Genomic DNA, 17,500 nt, shown 5'->3' on the forward strand with positions numbered 1-17,500 from the left:
GTCTAGGATCTGTAATCCTCCGTAAGAATTCGTAATAAAAGCATATTTTTAGCGAAACGGAGCTAGCAAATGATCCAGTGTGTATCTGTATTTGCACTCGTGAAATGATTACATTTCCAACGTGTTTTCGCCTCGGTGAGTAATGTAGCCAATCACAGACATGTTTGTAGATATCTACAACGCAGTTGGCCAATCACAGGTGTTGAACTTGGAATCCACTCACCGCTCGAGTGTTTGTTTGTCCGGGTGCTGAGTTCAGTTAACATGCGCATCTCTGTAAGGGCAGACATTGTGAAAATTAGAGATTCATTGTATACCAGCTTCACTGCGGAGCTTTGTGAGATTGCGTTTATTAAATGAGTGACAGCTTTTAGTGATTATAAAGGGAGCACTCTTTGCACGCTGTCTGGGCAATACAATTATTATTTATTTTTTTATTAATAGGCTTATATTCAGAATTTGAATAAAACTTTTGTTTTCCATTCGTGACAAGCGGCCATACACGCTTCAATACACTGACCCATCCGCATATACATGCAGGATTCACTCGAAAAATGTGATGACTGATCAGTTATAAATAATCATGTCGAAATCAGGCTCATAAAAATGTCAGGAAAAGACGATTCCTTGCTGCATGTCATTATCCATGGATCACTGAATCTGTGGTAGTTGTAAGGACCACTATATATCGAGCTCATTTAGTTTAAACTGACAATTGCTTGCTATACTGGCGTTTTCCTCTAATAGCTGCGGTCACGCAGCAGCGCTTCTGCCACTAAGCCCCGGCAGAGGGGGCGTGTTCCGGCGGGAAAGTGACCTCGATGCATTCCCTCTATTGAGAATGAGGATGTCGACACCACGGCCCCGCCCCCTTCCGCCATTTTGGGAGGATGGTCCGCCAGGTATTGGATTCGGACAGAGACTGGAGAAGAGTATTCTGATGATTACCATGTACATAATTTCCCCATAGACAGTAAAAGAAATGGACAGAGCTGTCCCATTGACTTCAACAGCATTAAGTGATGTCAGTAAAGGGGCACTCACTTCCTGATGGCGGAGCGAACCGCGCCGGCTCAGACTGAGCTTGAGGACGAAGATGTGACGTGAGCCTCCTGTCGGACAGCTGTAGGTCTAGTAGTTGTGGAAAGTGAAATCTGAATCACGTTGTTAAAATGTTTTGTCCCGTTGCTTTTGGCTCACCATCGGCTTGTAAGATACAAGGTAACGGAGCCTTTTATGCATTGTCGTGTTTCTTTAGAAATAAACAGCGGACAAATGGAGTCTTTAAACGCCTCAGATGTAAAGTTATTCACTGTCAAAGTGACTCAAAAATGAATGGGAGTCAATGGGATGCTAACAGCAGGTGATGGCTTGGTTAGCAATGGCCGTCCCTACGAGTGGAACGTTTTCCGAGTGTTAGATTACCGCCTTGAATTTTCCAAACTCAATGGAACATGAAGTTTTAATCCACCCTCAGCCGATCTGACACAGCAGCTGCTGATAAACATACGCCATTATTTCACCACAGGGTGGCAGTCATCGTCTTACTAGTGCCGCGATGCTGGAGTGTGTTGACATCTGATGAACATGATCCTTTATATATTTGTATTAAAGTAGCACTAGGTAACTTTTCAACCTTCATAATATATTTTTTAAGACTCTTGTGATGATAAATCGATTTACAATAGGCTGAATGACACGTCTGCCATAGCCTGACGGGGTCTGTATCGTTTTTAATCGTACTTTTAAACTTCGGGTTTCGGGTAGTAACCCGAGAACAAAAAGAACTACAAAACTCGACTGCTTTACGGCATATACGTCACTTCCACCAACACACACACTCCCTTACATTCGGACGTGCGAGCCCAACTTTGTTCGTCGGATAATATAGTCATGTCCGAAGCAGCAGAGACAAATAAGAAAGAAAAGGTTTTGTTGGAGGAAAGCAATAAGAGGAAACGAGAGAGTGCTGTGATTAAAGGCCGGACGAGGATCAACATGTGACCAGCGTTTGCTCGCCGGCGTGAGCTGAAGGAGGCGTGCCCGACCGATGCTGTCCTGCTTGTTATGGTGATCTACCACTCAAACATTGAACTGAAGTATCATATAGATTCTGGAAAACGCTAACCAATAGACTACTATAATGACGCTGGCTTGTAAACGTGAGCATCGCGATTATTTGGTGTTTGAAAAAATAAAACCCATGAAATGATATTCATATGACATGCTGAAGCATCTGCCACTGACTGTACCTGATGAAGACATTTCCCACGCGCCGCCAGAAGAACACCTGCATGTGAACTCCTCCTGCAGTGTTCAGGGGAACTGTTAGTGCTGCACCGACCCGCGGGACGCTTTTATGAAGTTATTTGGCCCGCCCCGCACCACTGTATATATTTTTACATCCCGCCGCGCACCCGCGACCATTAAATAGACACACGGGGTCCGCGGGTTATGAGACGACCCACGCATCACTAGATCAGGGCTGTCATGTCAGCAAAGGCAAGTGCGATGGCGTCCCCTGATGTAGGAGGACTGAGTAGTGGAGGACATTATTTTTTCCAAACTGTAGGGGGACCCCGAGAGCAAAAGTAGCCAAGTGCTGCTTTAAACATTTTGAGAACTATTCTGTCATTTTTCACTGTCAATAATTTTATTGTATGTAATTTACATGTCAATGCCAAAATGATAAAGTAACTTAGGCCTATAGCTAGTTGACTGTCATTTTCCTCTAACGTTATGTACGTACTGAGCATTTAGTCTACTTAAGGCTGGACTAAAAGCACCAGCGCACACAAGCGTTCCTTTTTATTAGTTAAATTCATTTAGAAATGTAAACTCGTCATCAGGTATAAAATATGGTCAGTATGAGAAAAACACTTAATGAGAGGACGAGCACTAGACTATTGCAGGATAGTGGGGAGATATATTTATTTATTATTCAGAATGCACACAAAAAAACATTTCAGGAACGTGCAAGGTAGTAAAGCGTCTAACGTTAGGTCTGGTCCATTCTGCGGCAGGCAGCTCGTATGGATTGGCGTTTTTGATATCATCCAGCTCCTCTACTTCTGCCTGGCGCTGGTAGCGATTTCTCCCTGTAGTTCACCTCCATTTCTTTTTATTTTCCATTTAAAAATTTCTCAGTTTAAACGACGTGATAATTCCTCGAGCCGTCTTTCCTGCTCCGATCTCTGTATCGCTCTTACAGTGTTGCCCCGGCAACCGATAGCGTCGGATCCCAAAATGGTGGACCGCCCAATTTGTCACGTGACAGCAAGCTACCATGACGTATGTCCTCATTCTCAATAGATCAAATGTTGAATATAGAAGATTTGAAATTGAACACATTTGAAATGTTTTTATGTCGAAACTGTATAGACATGTATTTTCAAACGGTATATATTTTGTTCTGAATGAATAGACTGGAAATATTCAGTTTTTGAAAATACAGATTCAAGATTTCAGATGAAGAACAAATTCAATATTCTAAAATTCAAACCGCAGAAATTCAGATCTTGCATTCACACCAAATGCTAATTGATTGTCAAAATCGCGTCTACCGTCTAGTTTGACACGTGAACATTTTGAATCCATTCGTGCGTCCGCAGCAAATTGGACCCGCGTATAAATCGAACATTTGAAGCGAAATAGACGCGCCTTAAAGGTGCTCAGGTGACATATGTCCTAAAACACCACTCTACCTCTTTTCATTTTCAAAAATATATATATTAAGCATTAACAGCCACACATGTGGTTCAGCCAATGCACTACCGGGATTATCTTCCCTGCATGTGTATTTAAATAAAATATAAAGTTATGAAACTTCACTTTTCCCTCAGTCAAAATGATTTGGTAGATTCATTAGACCACAGCTCGTCCATTAGATGTACACAAGACGAATTATATCTCATGTTAACCTCTACAGAGACATCCGAGCCGGCGGCAAACGGCAGAAGGACTAGCCCAGGAAAGGCTGCTCTCGCCGGGGTTAACGAGCGCTGAGCGCCGCTGATCGCCTGGAGCTCACAACTACAAAAACACAAGATGATTGTTTTAAATAAGCGCTGTCTTTATCAATAAACCGCATATTTTAGCTTTAAACGTCTACATTATCAACTGAAAAGTATTAAAACTACATTTAGTAACAAATTAACAGTATTTTTTAGTCATATGCAGGGTTTCTCATCCCGTCACTTTACCACGTGATAAAGCCCTGCATTTATGCCCGAGCCCGACGGGCCCCGACTTTTTTACGCCCCTAGGGCCGGGCTTCGGGACAATTTTCACGTCATACCTAAAATGCGGGCCGGGCTTCAGGCCTTTTTATAGGCTTCTCCTTCGTTTTATATTTATTTAATTAATTAAAAGGAACAATGAGTTCTGCGCTGGTGGAAACAACATGAGACCATAATAGCTAACGCGACTGTCAAGATGGCTCGCAGTGTTCAGAGCATAGGTTCAGAGTCCGCGCCAGCAGCAGCAGCGCGCGTTTCTTCAGCGCGGAGACACACTGCAAGCGTGGTGTGAGCGTGGCGTTTCTGTTGCGTGTCATCCGCGGGGCGTCTGGTGCTATTAATGTACAGGGAAGCCCTATACTTCATGTTAAATATAAATATATTGCCTATTGATACAGACAAGACAACGTCGGCAGTAGCCGGCCCATGCCATATCCATGGTATTGACGGCAAAAGGCTACAGAATATTTCGTTCTGTATTGACTGGTTTAATATTTCAAAGTCGATAATTATGTTGTTTTTTATTATTACAATTACAATATCTGCATTTATGTTACAGACTTTCAAACATGAAAATGTCATTATGTGTCACAATGTGTTATGGGCTATATGTTGTAGTCAGATAGATATGATGGCGCTGCACGCATCGCCGCAAATGACTAATGCAAGCCAACGCAAATGGCCGTAAATTAAACTTAAAATAAGTCTAAGATGGTCAAAAACACCATCATCTTCAATAAAAATGAATGAGACTAAATGATCTTACCAGTGCGCTTAGGTCGCGCTCTCTTATATTGTGATCTTTGAATCTGAAATAAGCTGCTGAATAAAATGCATCTTAATCTTTTGCTTCCGTTGCTGTAAACTCCGTTAAATGAGCATATACCACGGGAATTGAAGATGGGATTTATATTCATTTGCGTAGGTGTAAGGTAGGCTATAAGACAACCTGCATGTGCTTTTTTTATTTTATTTGTTTAGCTCCGTTTGCGAGAGCCGCGAGCAGAATCAGCCTGCCTCAGCTCGTCAAAAATGCCTTTTAGGCTACTGGTGGTAATAGTTGGCGAAATTAACTAACATTGTGATGCTTGAAGTGTTTTATGGATTTTATTATAGGCAAGACAAGCTAAGAGTTGATTTGAGAGACTAAATCGATTAAATATGCGGTTAACTCACTGTCTGCCGCTGGCCGCTTTTGGTCGTCACTTAAAAAAATTAAAACATTAATTTAACAAACAAAAAAATGCTCTAAACATTTTTCTAAATTAACTTAATAAAGAAACGAAACGAAATATAACTACTTTGACATTAAAAACAAAACAGAACTATTTTAATGGCTGCAACAATGTTAAAAAAAAAAAAAAAAACGGGCTCCAGTCGGACTCAGGCCGAGAATTTTGATATGCTGTCGGACACGGGCCGGGCTAGGGCCTCAGCGTCTCGGGCCAGGGCCGGGCTAGGGCCTCAGCGTCTCGGGCCAGGGCCGGGCTAGGGCCTCAGCGTCTCGGGCCAGGGCCGGGCTAGGGCCTCAGCGTCTCGGGCCAGGGCCGGGCTAGGGCCTCAGCGTCTCGGGCCAGGGCCGGGCTAGGGCCTCAGCGTCTCGGGCCAGGGCCGGGCTAGGGCCTCAGCGTCTCGGGCCAGGGCCGGGCTAGGGCCTCAGCGTCTCGGGCCAGGGCCGGGCTAGGGCCTCAGCGTCTCGGGCCAGGGCCGGGCTAGGGCCTAGATTTGAGGCCCGTGCAGGGCTCTACCACGTGACAGCAGCAAGCAGGCTCCTCATTGGTTAACGCGGCGCGAATTGACGCCAAAGTTCAAATTTTTCAACTCGGGCGTAGACGCGAATTCGCTTTAAACGTGTGAACGCACAAAAAGCACCACTAGCGCAACACGCTCATTTAGCTTCAAATTCATGTTATTGAGGCGAAATCACGTCCATCGCACCACAGGACCTCCAGACGCGCGTCAACGCGCCTTTCCATTGACTTAACATGGAAATAACTCGCTCCAGACGCTCTAATCGCGTTCGGTGTGAACGTATCTTTACAGAAAGTACGCCAGAGGTCATCATCAGGGAAGAGTAAAGGAAAGTCCACATTTGAATTTTAGAATATTGAATTTGTTCTTCATCTGAAATCTTGAATCTGTATTTTCAAAAACTGAATATTTCCAGTCTAATCATTCAGAACAAAATATCTGCCGTTTGAAAATACATTCTATATTCAACATTTAAAAAAATCTAATTCAGAACTATGAAAAATGCAACATAATATTCAATTTTGTTAGATTACACTTGTCAATAATTCAGATTTATACAATTCAGATCATTTTGTCATATTTCTAGCTCCATACTTGAATACAGGGCTGGACTGGGGCTAAACTTCGGCCCTGCCCTATTATCAACTTAATATTGATTTTTGTCACAGAAATGCCCTTCACAGTAAAGCTCTGATGATTTTCAGCTAGGATGCAGAACACTGCAAAAAATGCTCTTCTTACTCAGTATTTTTGTCTTGTTTCTAGTTCAAACATCTAACAATTCTTAAAACAAGAAGTATTTACTAGACAAGCAAAAGTAATTGTCTTGTTTTGGGGGAAAATAACTCAAAATGAAGAGAGTTTTTGCTTAAAATAAGATAAATAATCTGCCAATGGGGTGAGAAAAATAATCTTAATTCAAACAGAAAACAAGATTATTTTTCTCACCCCATTGGCAGATTATTTATCTTATTTTAATCAAAAACTCTCTTCATTTTGAGTTATTTTCCCCAAAACAAGACAATAATTTTTACTTGTCTAGGAATGTTTCTTCATGTAAGAATTTTTTGATATTTTGACGAAACAAGACAAAAATACTGAGTAAGAAAAGCAGTTTTTGCAGTGTTTACCATAGTCCCACCATGTTTTCCTGTAGTTTTCCTGTATGCTGAGCTTCCTGCAGGCAGTGTTGAGCCTGATGGAGGTGTGTGTTGTGGTCAGATTCGCACAGGTCTGCAGCATCAGATCATCTGGCCGTGTCAGCCGTATTGTGTTCCTCTGGATGAGAAGCTCCTGCCTGAGCTCATGATGGACGCCAGCTATGCCACGCACATGGTGGGCAAATGGCATCTGGGCATGTTCCGGAAGGACTGCCTGCCCACCCGCAGAGGCTTCCAGACCTTCTTCGGTAGGGTGAGGGCTACGGGTGGGACGATATATCGCCATATATAATGTGACGATATGGACCGTTATGAAATGATTTGCGATATACACTGCAAAAAATGCTCTTCTTACTCAGTATTTTTGTCTTGTTTCTAGTCCAAACATCTAACAATTCTTAAAACAAGAAGTGTTTACTAGACAAGCAAAAGTAATTGCCTTGTTTTGTGAAAAAATAACTCAAAATTAAGAGAGTTTGTGCTTAAAATAAGATAATAATAAAATCTGCCGGTGGGTTAAGTAAAATAAAAAATAAAAAATATAATTTTTTCTTACCCCATTGGCAGATTATTTTGCTTTTTTTAAGGAAAAACTTTGAGTTAAGACCTTAAATTAAACAAAATATTTGAGTTATTTTTTCACAAAACAAGACACAAACTTTTGCTTTTCTAGTTATTGTTTCTTAATGTAAGAATTTTTAGATATTTAGACTAAAAACAAGACAAAAATACTAAGTAAGAAAGGCTTTTTTTGCAGTGTAGAGTTGTTTTATCCAAGGCTCAGCTTGCTTTAGTCGGCGTATTTGATTTGATTTGATTTAATTTGACTAAATATTTCTTATTTAGTATTTTTTTCTTGTTTCCAGTCCAAATATCTAAAAAAAATCTTAAATCAAGATGCATTTACTAGATCAGTAAAACAACATAAGATCATTTTTCTTGTTTTCTGGAGAAAAATATCAAAATGAAGAGAGTTTTTGCTCAAAACAGACTAAATGATCTGCCAATGGGGTGAGAATAATCTGATTTCTGTTCGGAAACGAGAAACAAGATTTTAAACAGAAATAAGATTATTTTTCTCACCCCATTGGCAGATCATTTTGCCTGTTTTAAGCAAAAACTCTCTTCATTTAGATTTTATTTTAAAACAAAACAAGAAAAATATCTCATGTCGTTTTACTGATCTAGTAAATGCATCTTGATTTAAGAATATTTAGATATTTAGACTGGAAACAAGACACAATGACTGAGTAAGAAGAGCATTTTTTCAAGTGTAAGGTATAATTCACCCAAACAGACATTTACAAATGTAACACAGACCTTCTTCGGTGGGGTGAGGGTTAGGGGTGTAACGATATATAAAAATGTGATGATATGTATCGTTGATGGAAACGATATGATTCGCGATATAGAGTTGTTTTATCCAAGACTCAGCTTGCTGTAGTTGGCGTATTTATAAGGTATAATTCACCCAAACACACATTTACAAATGTAACACAGATATAAACTCTGTCATCATGAACTCCATCTTGTCGTTTCTCGTTTAACTTCACAAATAAAGATCTTCTTTATGAAACCTGAGGGATTTCTGTCCCTCCATTTAAAGTCCATTATTCCTCTCAAACTTAAAAGATCTAAAACAAATGTCATAAAGGCATCGTAAAAATAACAAATGGAGTGCCTAATCCGAACTCAAGTCTTCTGAAGAGACAGGAGCGACGGCTTATGATGAACAGATTTACTCATACTGTAGTAAACACAGACATATTGTATCGTGAGTTCAGTATCGGGATACATATCGTATCGTGAGTTCAGTATCGTGATATATATTGTATCGTGAGTTCAGTATCGGGATACATATCGTATCGTGAGTTCAGTATCGTGATATATATTGTATTGTGAGTTCAGTATCGGGATATATATCGTACCGTGAGTTCAGCATCATGATATATATCGTATTGTGAGTTCAGTATCGTGATATATATCGTATTGTGAGTTCAGTATCGTGATATATATCGTATCGTGAGCTCAGTATATTGATATATATCGTATCGTGAGTTCAGTATATTGATATATATCGTATCGTGAGCTCAGTATATTGATATATATTGTATCGTGAGTTCAGTATCGTGATACATATCGTATCGTGAGTTCAGTATCGTAAAATATATCGTATCGTGAGTTCAGTATATTGATATATATCGTATCGTGAGCTCAGTATATTGATATATATCGTATCATGAGTTCAGTATATTGATATATATCGTATCGTGAGTTCAGTATATTGATATATATCGTATCGTGAGTTCAGTATATTGATATATATCGTATCGTGAGCTCAGTATATTGATATATATTGTATCGTGAGTTCAGTATCGTGATACATATCGTATCGTGAGTTCAGTATCGTAAAAGATATTGTATCGTGAGTTCAGTATCGTGATACATATCGTATCGTGAGTTCAGTATATTGATATATATCGCATTGTGAGTTCATTATCGAGATATATATATCGTATCGTGAGTTCAGTATCGAGATATATATCGAATCGTGAGTTCGGTATCATGATATATATTGTATCGTGAGTTCAGTAACGTGATATATATCGAATAGTGAGTTCAGTATCGTGATATATATATATCGTATCGCGACTTCAGTATCGTGATATATATATACCGTATCGTGAGTTGAGTATCGTGATATATATTGTATTGTGAGTTCAGTATCGTGATCTATATCGTATTGTGAGTTCAGTATCGTGATATATATATCGTATCGTGAGTTCAGTATCGTGATATATATCGTAAGTTCAGTATCATGATATATATCGTATTGCGAGTTCAGTATCGTGATATATATCGTATTGTGAGTTCAGTATCATGATATATATAGCGTATCGCGAGTTCAGTATCGTGATATATATATATAGCGTATCGTAAGTTCCGTATCGAGATACATATTGTATCGTGAGTTCAGTATCGTGATATATATCGTATTGTGAGTTCAGTATCGTGATATATATAGCGTATCGTAAGTTCCGTATCGAGATACATATTGTATCGTGAGTTCAGTATCGTGATATATATCGTATTGTGAGTTCAGTATTGTGATATATATCGTATTGTGAGTTCAGTATCATGATGTATATCGTATTGTGAGTTCAGTATCGTGATATATATCGTATTGTGAGTTCAGTATCGTGATATATATCGTATTGTGAGTTTTGTCATGTGGTTTTGTTTGTTCGTCTGCAGGTTATCTCACGGGCTCAGAGGAGTACTTCACTCATCACAGGTGCAGTTTCATCGCTCCTCTGAACCTGACGCGCTGTGCTCTGGACCTGCGGGACGGCGAACACCTGGCCCTGAACTACACGGGCCAATACTCGACAGAGCTCTTCGCTCAGAGAGCGGCGGACATCATCACACACCATGGACCCGAGAAAGTACACCCATAAACACACACATCTGAATTTACACACACACTAGCTTAGTGCCCATAAACACACATACTCGCTTAGTGCCCATAAACACACACACATGTATCTGAAGGCACACACGTCCTGGTATCTGTGAAGGTCTTAAAAAGCCTTAAATTTGATTATTCCTCTATCTTCAGTCAGAAACGGGAAATGCATCCGTCTGACCAGAGGCAGGGAAACACTTGGATCTCTGGTTTCTGCACTGCAAAAAATGCTCTTCTTATTTAGTATTTTTTTCTTTTTTCCAGTCCAAATATTCTTAAATCAAGATGCATTTACTAGATCAGTAAAATGACATAAGATATTTTTGCTTGTTTTCTGGGGAAAAAAATCTAAATGAAGAGAGTTTCTGCTTAAAACAGGCTAAATGATCTGCCAATGGGCTGAGAAAAATAATCTGATTTCTGATTGAAATCTTGTTTCTTGTTTCCGAACAGAATTAAGATTATTTTTCTCACCCCATTGGCAGATCATTTAGCCTGTTTTAAGCAGAAACTCTCTTCATTTAGATTTTATTTTTAAGAAAACAAGAAAAAATATCTCATGTCGTTTTACTGATCTAGTAAATGCATCTTGATTTAAGAATTGTTAGATATTTAGACTGGAAACAAAACAAAATGACTGAGTAAGAAGAGCCTTTTTTGCAGCGTAAGTTTAATGGTGCAGCGCAAAAATATTTAGTAGTGCATAAGTTAGTGCCAATTTACGTCAAAACTAGGCTAAGTTGTAACTTACAGCTGGTGCAACCGGCCAAAGCTTATTATGTTAGTAGAAGATAACTCGCTAACATTAAAGGGTTAGTTCATCCAAAAATGAAAATAAGTAAGACCTTCGCTCATCTTCAGAACACAAATGAAGATATTTTAGTGTAAAGCTGAGAAAGGCTTCAGATAGGCCTCCATTGGCATTCAGTCCATTCCCACTCACAAGACCCATAAAGGCCCTAAACACATCGACACACAGCCCATCTCACTACAGCGGCTGGACAATCACTGAACGAAGCGGCGAGAATAGTTATTGTGCGCAAAAATGTAAAATAACGACTTTATCCGGTGAGTTATTGCCGTGAACTCGACGCATGCGTGAGAATATGACGATCCGCTGTTCATGACCAGAAGAGGAGGAGCGAGACCGACACGGAGGACAAGAACTCGCCGGATAAAGTCATTATTTAGATTTTTGCGCACAATAACTATTCTCGCCGCTTCGTTCAGTGATTGTCCAGCCGCTGTAGTGAGATGGGCTGTGTGTCGATGTGTTTAGGGCCTTTATGGGTCTTGTGAGTGGGAATGGACTGAATGCCAATGGAGGCCGATCTGAAGCCTTTCTCAGCTTTACACTAAAATATCTTCATTTGTGTTCTGAAGATGAATGAAGGTCTGACTTATTTTCATTTTTGGGTGAAGTAACCCTTTAATGTTAGCGAGGTCGAGTCTAGAGGTTTTTCTGCTGGAGTTTGACGGTTTGTCTTGCTTCGCAGCCGCTCTTCCTCTATGTGGCGCTGCAGGCGGTTCACGCTCCTCTGCGGGTCCCTGAGCGCTACACCGCCCCCTACAGCTTCATCAAGGACCCACATCGCCGCATATACGCCGGAATGGTGTCGGCGATGGATGAAGCCGTGGGGAACATCAGCCGAGCGCTTCAGGACGCGGCACTGTGGGACAACACCGTTCTCATTTTCTCAACCGGTACTGAAGTTTGTCAGATGGGTTTGTAAAGCGATCAAGACAATTAAATATAGGGCAGTTTCGTTTAGAGATTTAAACGTTGGTCGGTTTTCTTTAGTTTCGAGATTTAAACGTTGGTCGGTTTTCTTTAGTTTCGAGATTTAAATGTTGGTCGGTTTTGTTTCGTCTAGAGATTTAAACATCGGTCGGTTTAGTTTCGAGATTAAAATGTTGGTCTGTTTAGTTTCGTTTAGAGATTTAAATATCTGTCAGTTTTGTTTCGTTTAGAGATTTACATATCAGTCAGTTTTGTTTCGTTTAGAGATTTACATATCGGTCGGTTTTGTTTCGTTTAGAGATTTACATATTGGTCGGTTTTGTTTCGTTTAGAGATTTACATATTGGTCGGTTTTGTTTTGTTCAGAGATTTAAATATCGGTCGGTTTTGTTTCGTTAAGAGATTTAAATATCGGTCGGTTTTGTTTTGTTCAGAGATTTAAATATTGGTCGGTTTTGTTTCGTTAAGAGATTTAAATATTGGTCGGTTTTGTTTCATTTAGAGATTTAAATATTGGTCGGTTTTGTTTCGTTTAGAGATTTAAATATTGGTCGGTTTTGTTTCGTTTAGAGATTTAAATATCGGTCGGTTTTGTTTTGTTCAGAGATTTAAATATCGGTCGGTTTTGTTTCGTTAAGAGATTTAAATATCGGTCGGTTTTGTTTCATTTAGAGATTTAAATATTGGTCGGTTTTGTTTCGTTTAGAGATTTAAATATCGGTCGGTTTTGTTTCATTTAGAGATTTAAATATTGGTCGGTTTTGTTTCGTTTAGAGATTTAAATATTGGTCGGTTTTGTTTCGTTTAGAGATTTAAATATCGGTCGGTTTTGTTTTGTTCAGAGATTTAAATATCGGTCGGTTTTGTTTCGTTAAGAGATTTAAATATCGGTCGGTTTTGTTTCATTTAGAGATTTAAATATTGGTCGGTTTTGTTTTGTTTAGAGATTTAAATATCGGTCGGTTTTGTTTTGTTCAGAGATTTACATATCGGTCGGTTTTGTTTCGTTAAGAGATTTAAATATCGGTCGGTTTTGTTTTGTTTAGAGATTTAAATATTGGTTGGTTTTGTTTTGTTTAGAGATTTACATATCGGTCGGTTTTGTTTCATTTAGAGATTTAAATATCGGTCGGTTTTGTTTTGTTTAGAGATTTAAATATTGGTTGGTTTTGTTTTGTTCAGAGATTTACATATCGGTCGGTTTTGTTTCGTTAAGAGATTTAAATATTGGTCGGTTTTGTTTTGTTTAGAGATTTAAATATCGGTTGGTTTTGTTTTGTTCAGAGATTTAAATATTGGTCGGTTTTGTTTTGTTTAGAGATTTAAATATCGGTTGGTTTTGTTTTGTTCAGAGATTTACATATCGGTCGGTTTTGTTTCGTTAAGAGATTTAAATATTGGTCGGTTTTGTTTCATTTAGAGATTTAAATATTGGTCGGTTTTGTTTCATTTAGAGATTTAAATATCGGTCGGTTTTGTTTCATTTAGAGATTTAAATATTGGTCGGTTTTGTTTCGTTTAGAGATTTAAATATTGGTCGGTTTTGTTTCGTTTAGAGATTTAAATATCGGTCGGTTTTGTTTCGTTAAGAGATTTAAATATCGGTCGGTTTTGTTTTGTTCAGAGATTTAAATATCGGTCGGTTTTGTTTCGTTAAGAGATTTAAATATCGGTCAGTTTTGTTTTGTTTAGAGATTTAAATATTGGTCGGTTTTGTTTCGTTAAGAGATTTAAATATTGGTCGGTTTTGTTTCATTTAGAGATTTAAATATTGGTCGGTTTTGTTTTGTTCAGAGATTTAAATATTGGTCGGTTTTGTTTTGTTCAGAGATTTACATATCGGTCGGTTTTGTTTCGTTAAGAGATTAAAAATCGGTCGGTTTTGTTTTGTTCAGAGATTTAAATATCGGTCGGTTTTGTTTTGTTTAGAGATTTAAATATCGGTTGGTTTTGTTTTGTTCAGAGATTTAAATATCGGTCGGTTTTGTTTTGTTCAGAGATTTACATATCGGTCGGTTTTGTTTCGTTAAGAGATTTAAATATTGGTCGGTTTTGTTTTGTTTAGAGATTTAAATATCGGTCGGTTTTGTTTTGTTCAGAGATTTAAATATTGGTCGGTTTTGTTTTGTTTAGAGATTTAAATATCGGTCGGTTTTGTTTTGTTCAGAGATTTAAATATTGGTCGGTTTTGTTTTGTTTAGAGATTTAAATATCGGTCGGTTTTGTTTCGTTCAGAGATTTAAATATTGGTCGGTTTTGTTTTGTTTAGAGATTTAAATATCGGTCGGTTTTGTTTCGTTAAGAGATTTAAATATCGGTCGGTTTTGTTTCGTTAAGAGATTTAAATATTGGTCGGTTTTGTTTTGTTCAGAGATTTAAATATTGGTCGGTTTTGTTTTGTTAAGAGATTTAAATATCGGTCGGTTTTGTTTTGTTTAGAGATTTAAATATCGGTCGGTTTTGTTTTGTTCAGAGATTTAAATATTGGTCGGTTTTGTTTTGTTTAGAGATTTAAATATCGGTCGGTTTTGTTTTGTTCAGAGATTTAAATATTGGTCGGTTTTGTTTTGTTTAGAGATTTAAATATCGGTCGGTTTTGTTTTGTTCAGAGATTTAAATATTGGTCGGTTTTGTTTTGTTTAGAGATTTAAATATCGGTCGGTTTTGTTTTGTTCAGAGATTTAAATATTGGTCGGTTTTGTTTTGTTTAGAGATTTAAATATCGGTCGGTTTTGTTTCGTTAAGAGATTTAAATATCGGTCGGTTTTGTTTCGTTAAGAGATTTAAATATTGGTCGGTTTTGTTTTGTTCAGAGATTTAAATATTGGTCGGTTTTGTTTCGTTAAGAGATTTAAATATCGGTCGGTTTTGTTTTGTTCAGAGATTTAAATATCGGTCGGTTTTGTTTTGTTCAGAGATTTAAATATCGGTCGGTTTTGTTTTGTTTAGAGATTTAAATATCGGTCGGTTTTGTTTCGTTTAGAGATTTAAATATCGGTCGGTTTTGTTTCGTTTAAAGATTTAAATATCGTTCGGTTTTGTTTCGTTCAGAGATTTAAATATTGGTCGGTTTTGTTAAGAGATTTAAATATCGGTCGGTTTTGTTTTGTTAAGATATTTAAATATTGGTCGGTTTTGTTTCGTTTAGAGATTTAAATATCGGTTGGTTTTGTTTCGTTTAAAGATTTAAATATCGGTCGGTTTTGTTTCATTAAGAGATTTAAATATCGGTCGGTTTTGTTTTGTTAAGAGATTTAAATATTGGTCGGTTTTGTTTTGTTAAGAGATTTAAATATCGGTCGGTTTTGTTTTGTTAAGAGATTTACATATCGGTCGGTTTTGTTTCGTTAAGAGATTTAAATATCGGTCGGTTTTGTTTTGTTAAGAGATTTACATATCGGTCGGTTTTGTTTTGTTCAGAGATTTAAATATTGGTCGGTTTTGTTTTGTTAAGAGATTTAAATATCGGTCGGTTTCGTTTCGTTAAGAGATTTACATATCGGTCGGTTTTGTTTTGTTCAGAGATTTAGATATTGGTCGATTTTGTTTTGTTAAGAGATTTACATATTGGTCGGTTTTGTTTTGTTCAGAGATTTAAATATTGGTCGATTTTGTTTTGTTAAGAGATTTACATATCGGTCGGTTTTGTTTCGTTAAGAGATTTAAATATCGGTCGGTTTTGTTTTGTTAAGAGATTTAAATATTGGTCGGTTTTGTTTTGTTAAGAGATTTAAATATTGGTCGGTTTTGTTTTGTTAAGAGATTTAAATATTGGTCGGTTTTGTTTTGTTTAGAGATTTAAATATTGGTCGGTTTTGTTTTGTTAAGAGATTTAAATATCGGTCGGTTTTGTTTTGTTAAGAGATTTAAATATCGGTCGGTTTTGTTTTGTTCAGAGATTTAAATATCGGTCGGTTTTGTTTTGTTAAGAGATTTAAATATTGGTCGATTTTGTTTTGTTAAGAGATTTACATATCGGTCGGTTTTGTTTCGTTTAGAGATTTAAATATCGGTCGGTTTTGTTTTGTTAATAAGAGATTGAAATATCTGTCAGTTTTGTTTCGTTAAGAGATTTACATATCGGTCGGTTTTGTTTCGTTTAGAGATTTAAATATCGGTTTGGTTTTGTTTAGAGATTTAAATATCGGTTTGGTTTTGTTTTGTTTAGATTTAAAAATCGGTCATCGGCCAGTTTTGTGTCGTTTAGAGATTAAAATATCAGTCTGTTTGGTTTTGTTTAGAAATTTAAATATCAGTCGGTTTTGTTTCATTTAGAGATTTAAATGTGGGTCGGTTTTATTTCGTTTACAGATTTAAATGTTGGTCGGTTTTGTTTTGTTTACAGATTTAAACAGGATGTAGAATTCTTACTTGAATTAAATTAAATGCTCTTTATTTAACCGCTGTGAGTGCATGTTTATTTTTAACACGTTTGATTGGAGCTCAGTGTATTTTATAAATTTTTTATATTTAAGTTATGTTGGTGCTGTTAATAATTTGAAATATGTCTGATAAATAGAGGATCAAATGATGTATTCCACATCTGGGAACAAGTGGGTCAGAATGAAGGGTTAGTGTCATGATGAGTCCATAAGATGGCGCTGTTTCCTCTGTTGGGCCAGATAATGGCGGTCAGACCCTGTCGGGAGGAAATAATTGGCCTCTGCGTGGCAGGAAGTGGACGCTGTGGGAGGGCGGGGTCAGGGGCGTGGCCTTTGTGACCAGCCCCCTGATAGAGCAGCCAGGGATGGTCAGTCGAGGGCTCATCCACATCTCTGATTGGCTGCCTACGATTGTGGGTGTGGCTGGGGCGTCGACCAATGGCACCAAACCTCTGGACGGCTTCAATGTGTGGGACACTATCAGGTGAATGTGAGCTGATCTTCATCATCAGTTTCACACACTGCAAAAAAGGCTCTGCTTCCTCTGTCATTTTGTCTTGTTTCCAGTCTAAATATATAATTTCTGAGTAAGAAGAGCATGTTTTGCAGTGGCAGTGATGACCTGAGACAACTATAATTATCACTAGATTATTTTTTTCTTGTTTTAAGCACAACTCGCTTCATTTTTGTACTTAATAACGTCAGTCATGTTGCTTCTCCACTAAATTAAATCTTAATTTAAGAATTATTAAATATTTGTG

At 37.9% G+C, this 17,500-nt stretch overlaps 1 protein-coding gene and 1 long non-coding RNA gene across 2 annotated transcripts in view; both read left to right on the forward strand.

Annotated features, from left to right (window-relative positions):
• The window catches only part of LOC137045780 (uncharacterized), an 84,877-nt gene that overhangs the window by 61,590 nt on the left and 5,787 nt on the right, over nucleotides 1-17,500 (forward strand). The window lies entirely within an intron of this gene.
• The window catches only part of arsb (arylsulfatase B), a 24,424-nt gene that overhangs the window by 1,137 nt on the left and 5,787 nt on the right, over nucleotides 1-17,500 (forward strand). The window contains exons 2-5 of the mRNA XM_067422641.1: nucleotides 7,212-7,398; nucleotides 10,406-10,596; nucleotides 12,113-12,320; nucleotides 16,980-17,223. Coding sequence (XP_067278742.1) covers nucleotides 7,212-7,398; nucleotides 10,406-10,596; nucleotides 12,113-12,320; nucleotides 16,980-17,223 — 830 coding nt within the window. The remainder of the gene's footprint in view (nucleotides 1-7,211; nucleotides 7,399-10,405; nucleotides 10,597-12,112; nucleotides 12,321-16,979; nucleotides 17,224-17,500) is intronic.

This window comes from Pseudorasbora parva, chromosome 18 (genome assembly GCF_024679245.1).
Source record: "Pseudorasbora parva isolate DD20220531a chromosome 18, ASM2467924v1, whole genome shotgun sequence".
In the NCBI taxonomy this organism is placed as follows: domain Eukaryota; kingdom Metazoa; phylum Chordata; class Actinopteri; order Cypriniformes; family Gobionidae; genus Pseudorasbora; species Pseudorasbora parva.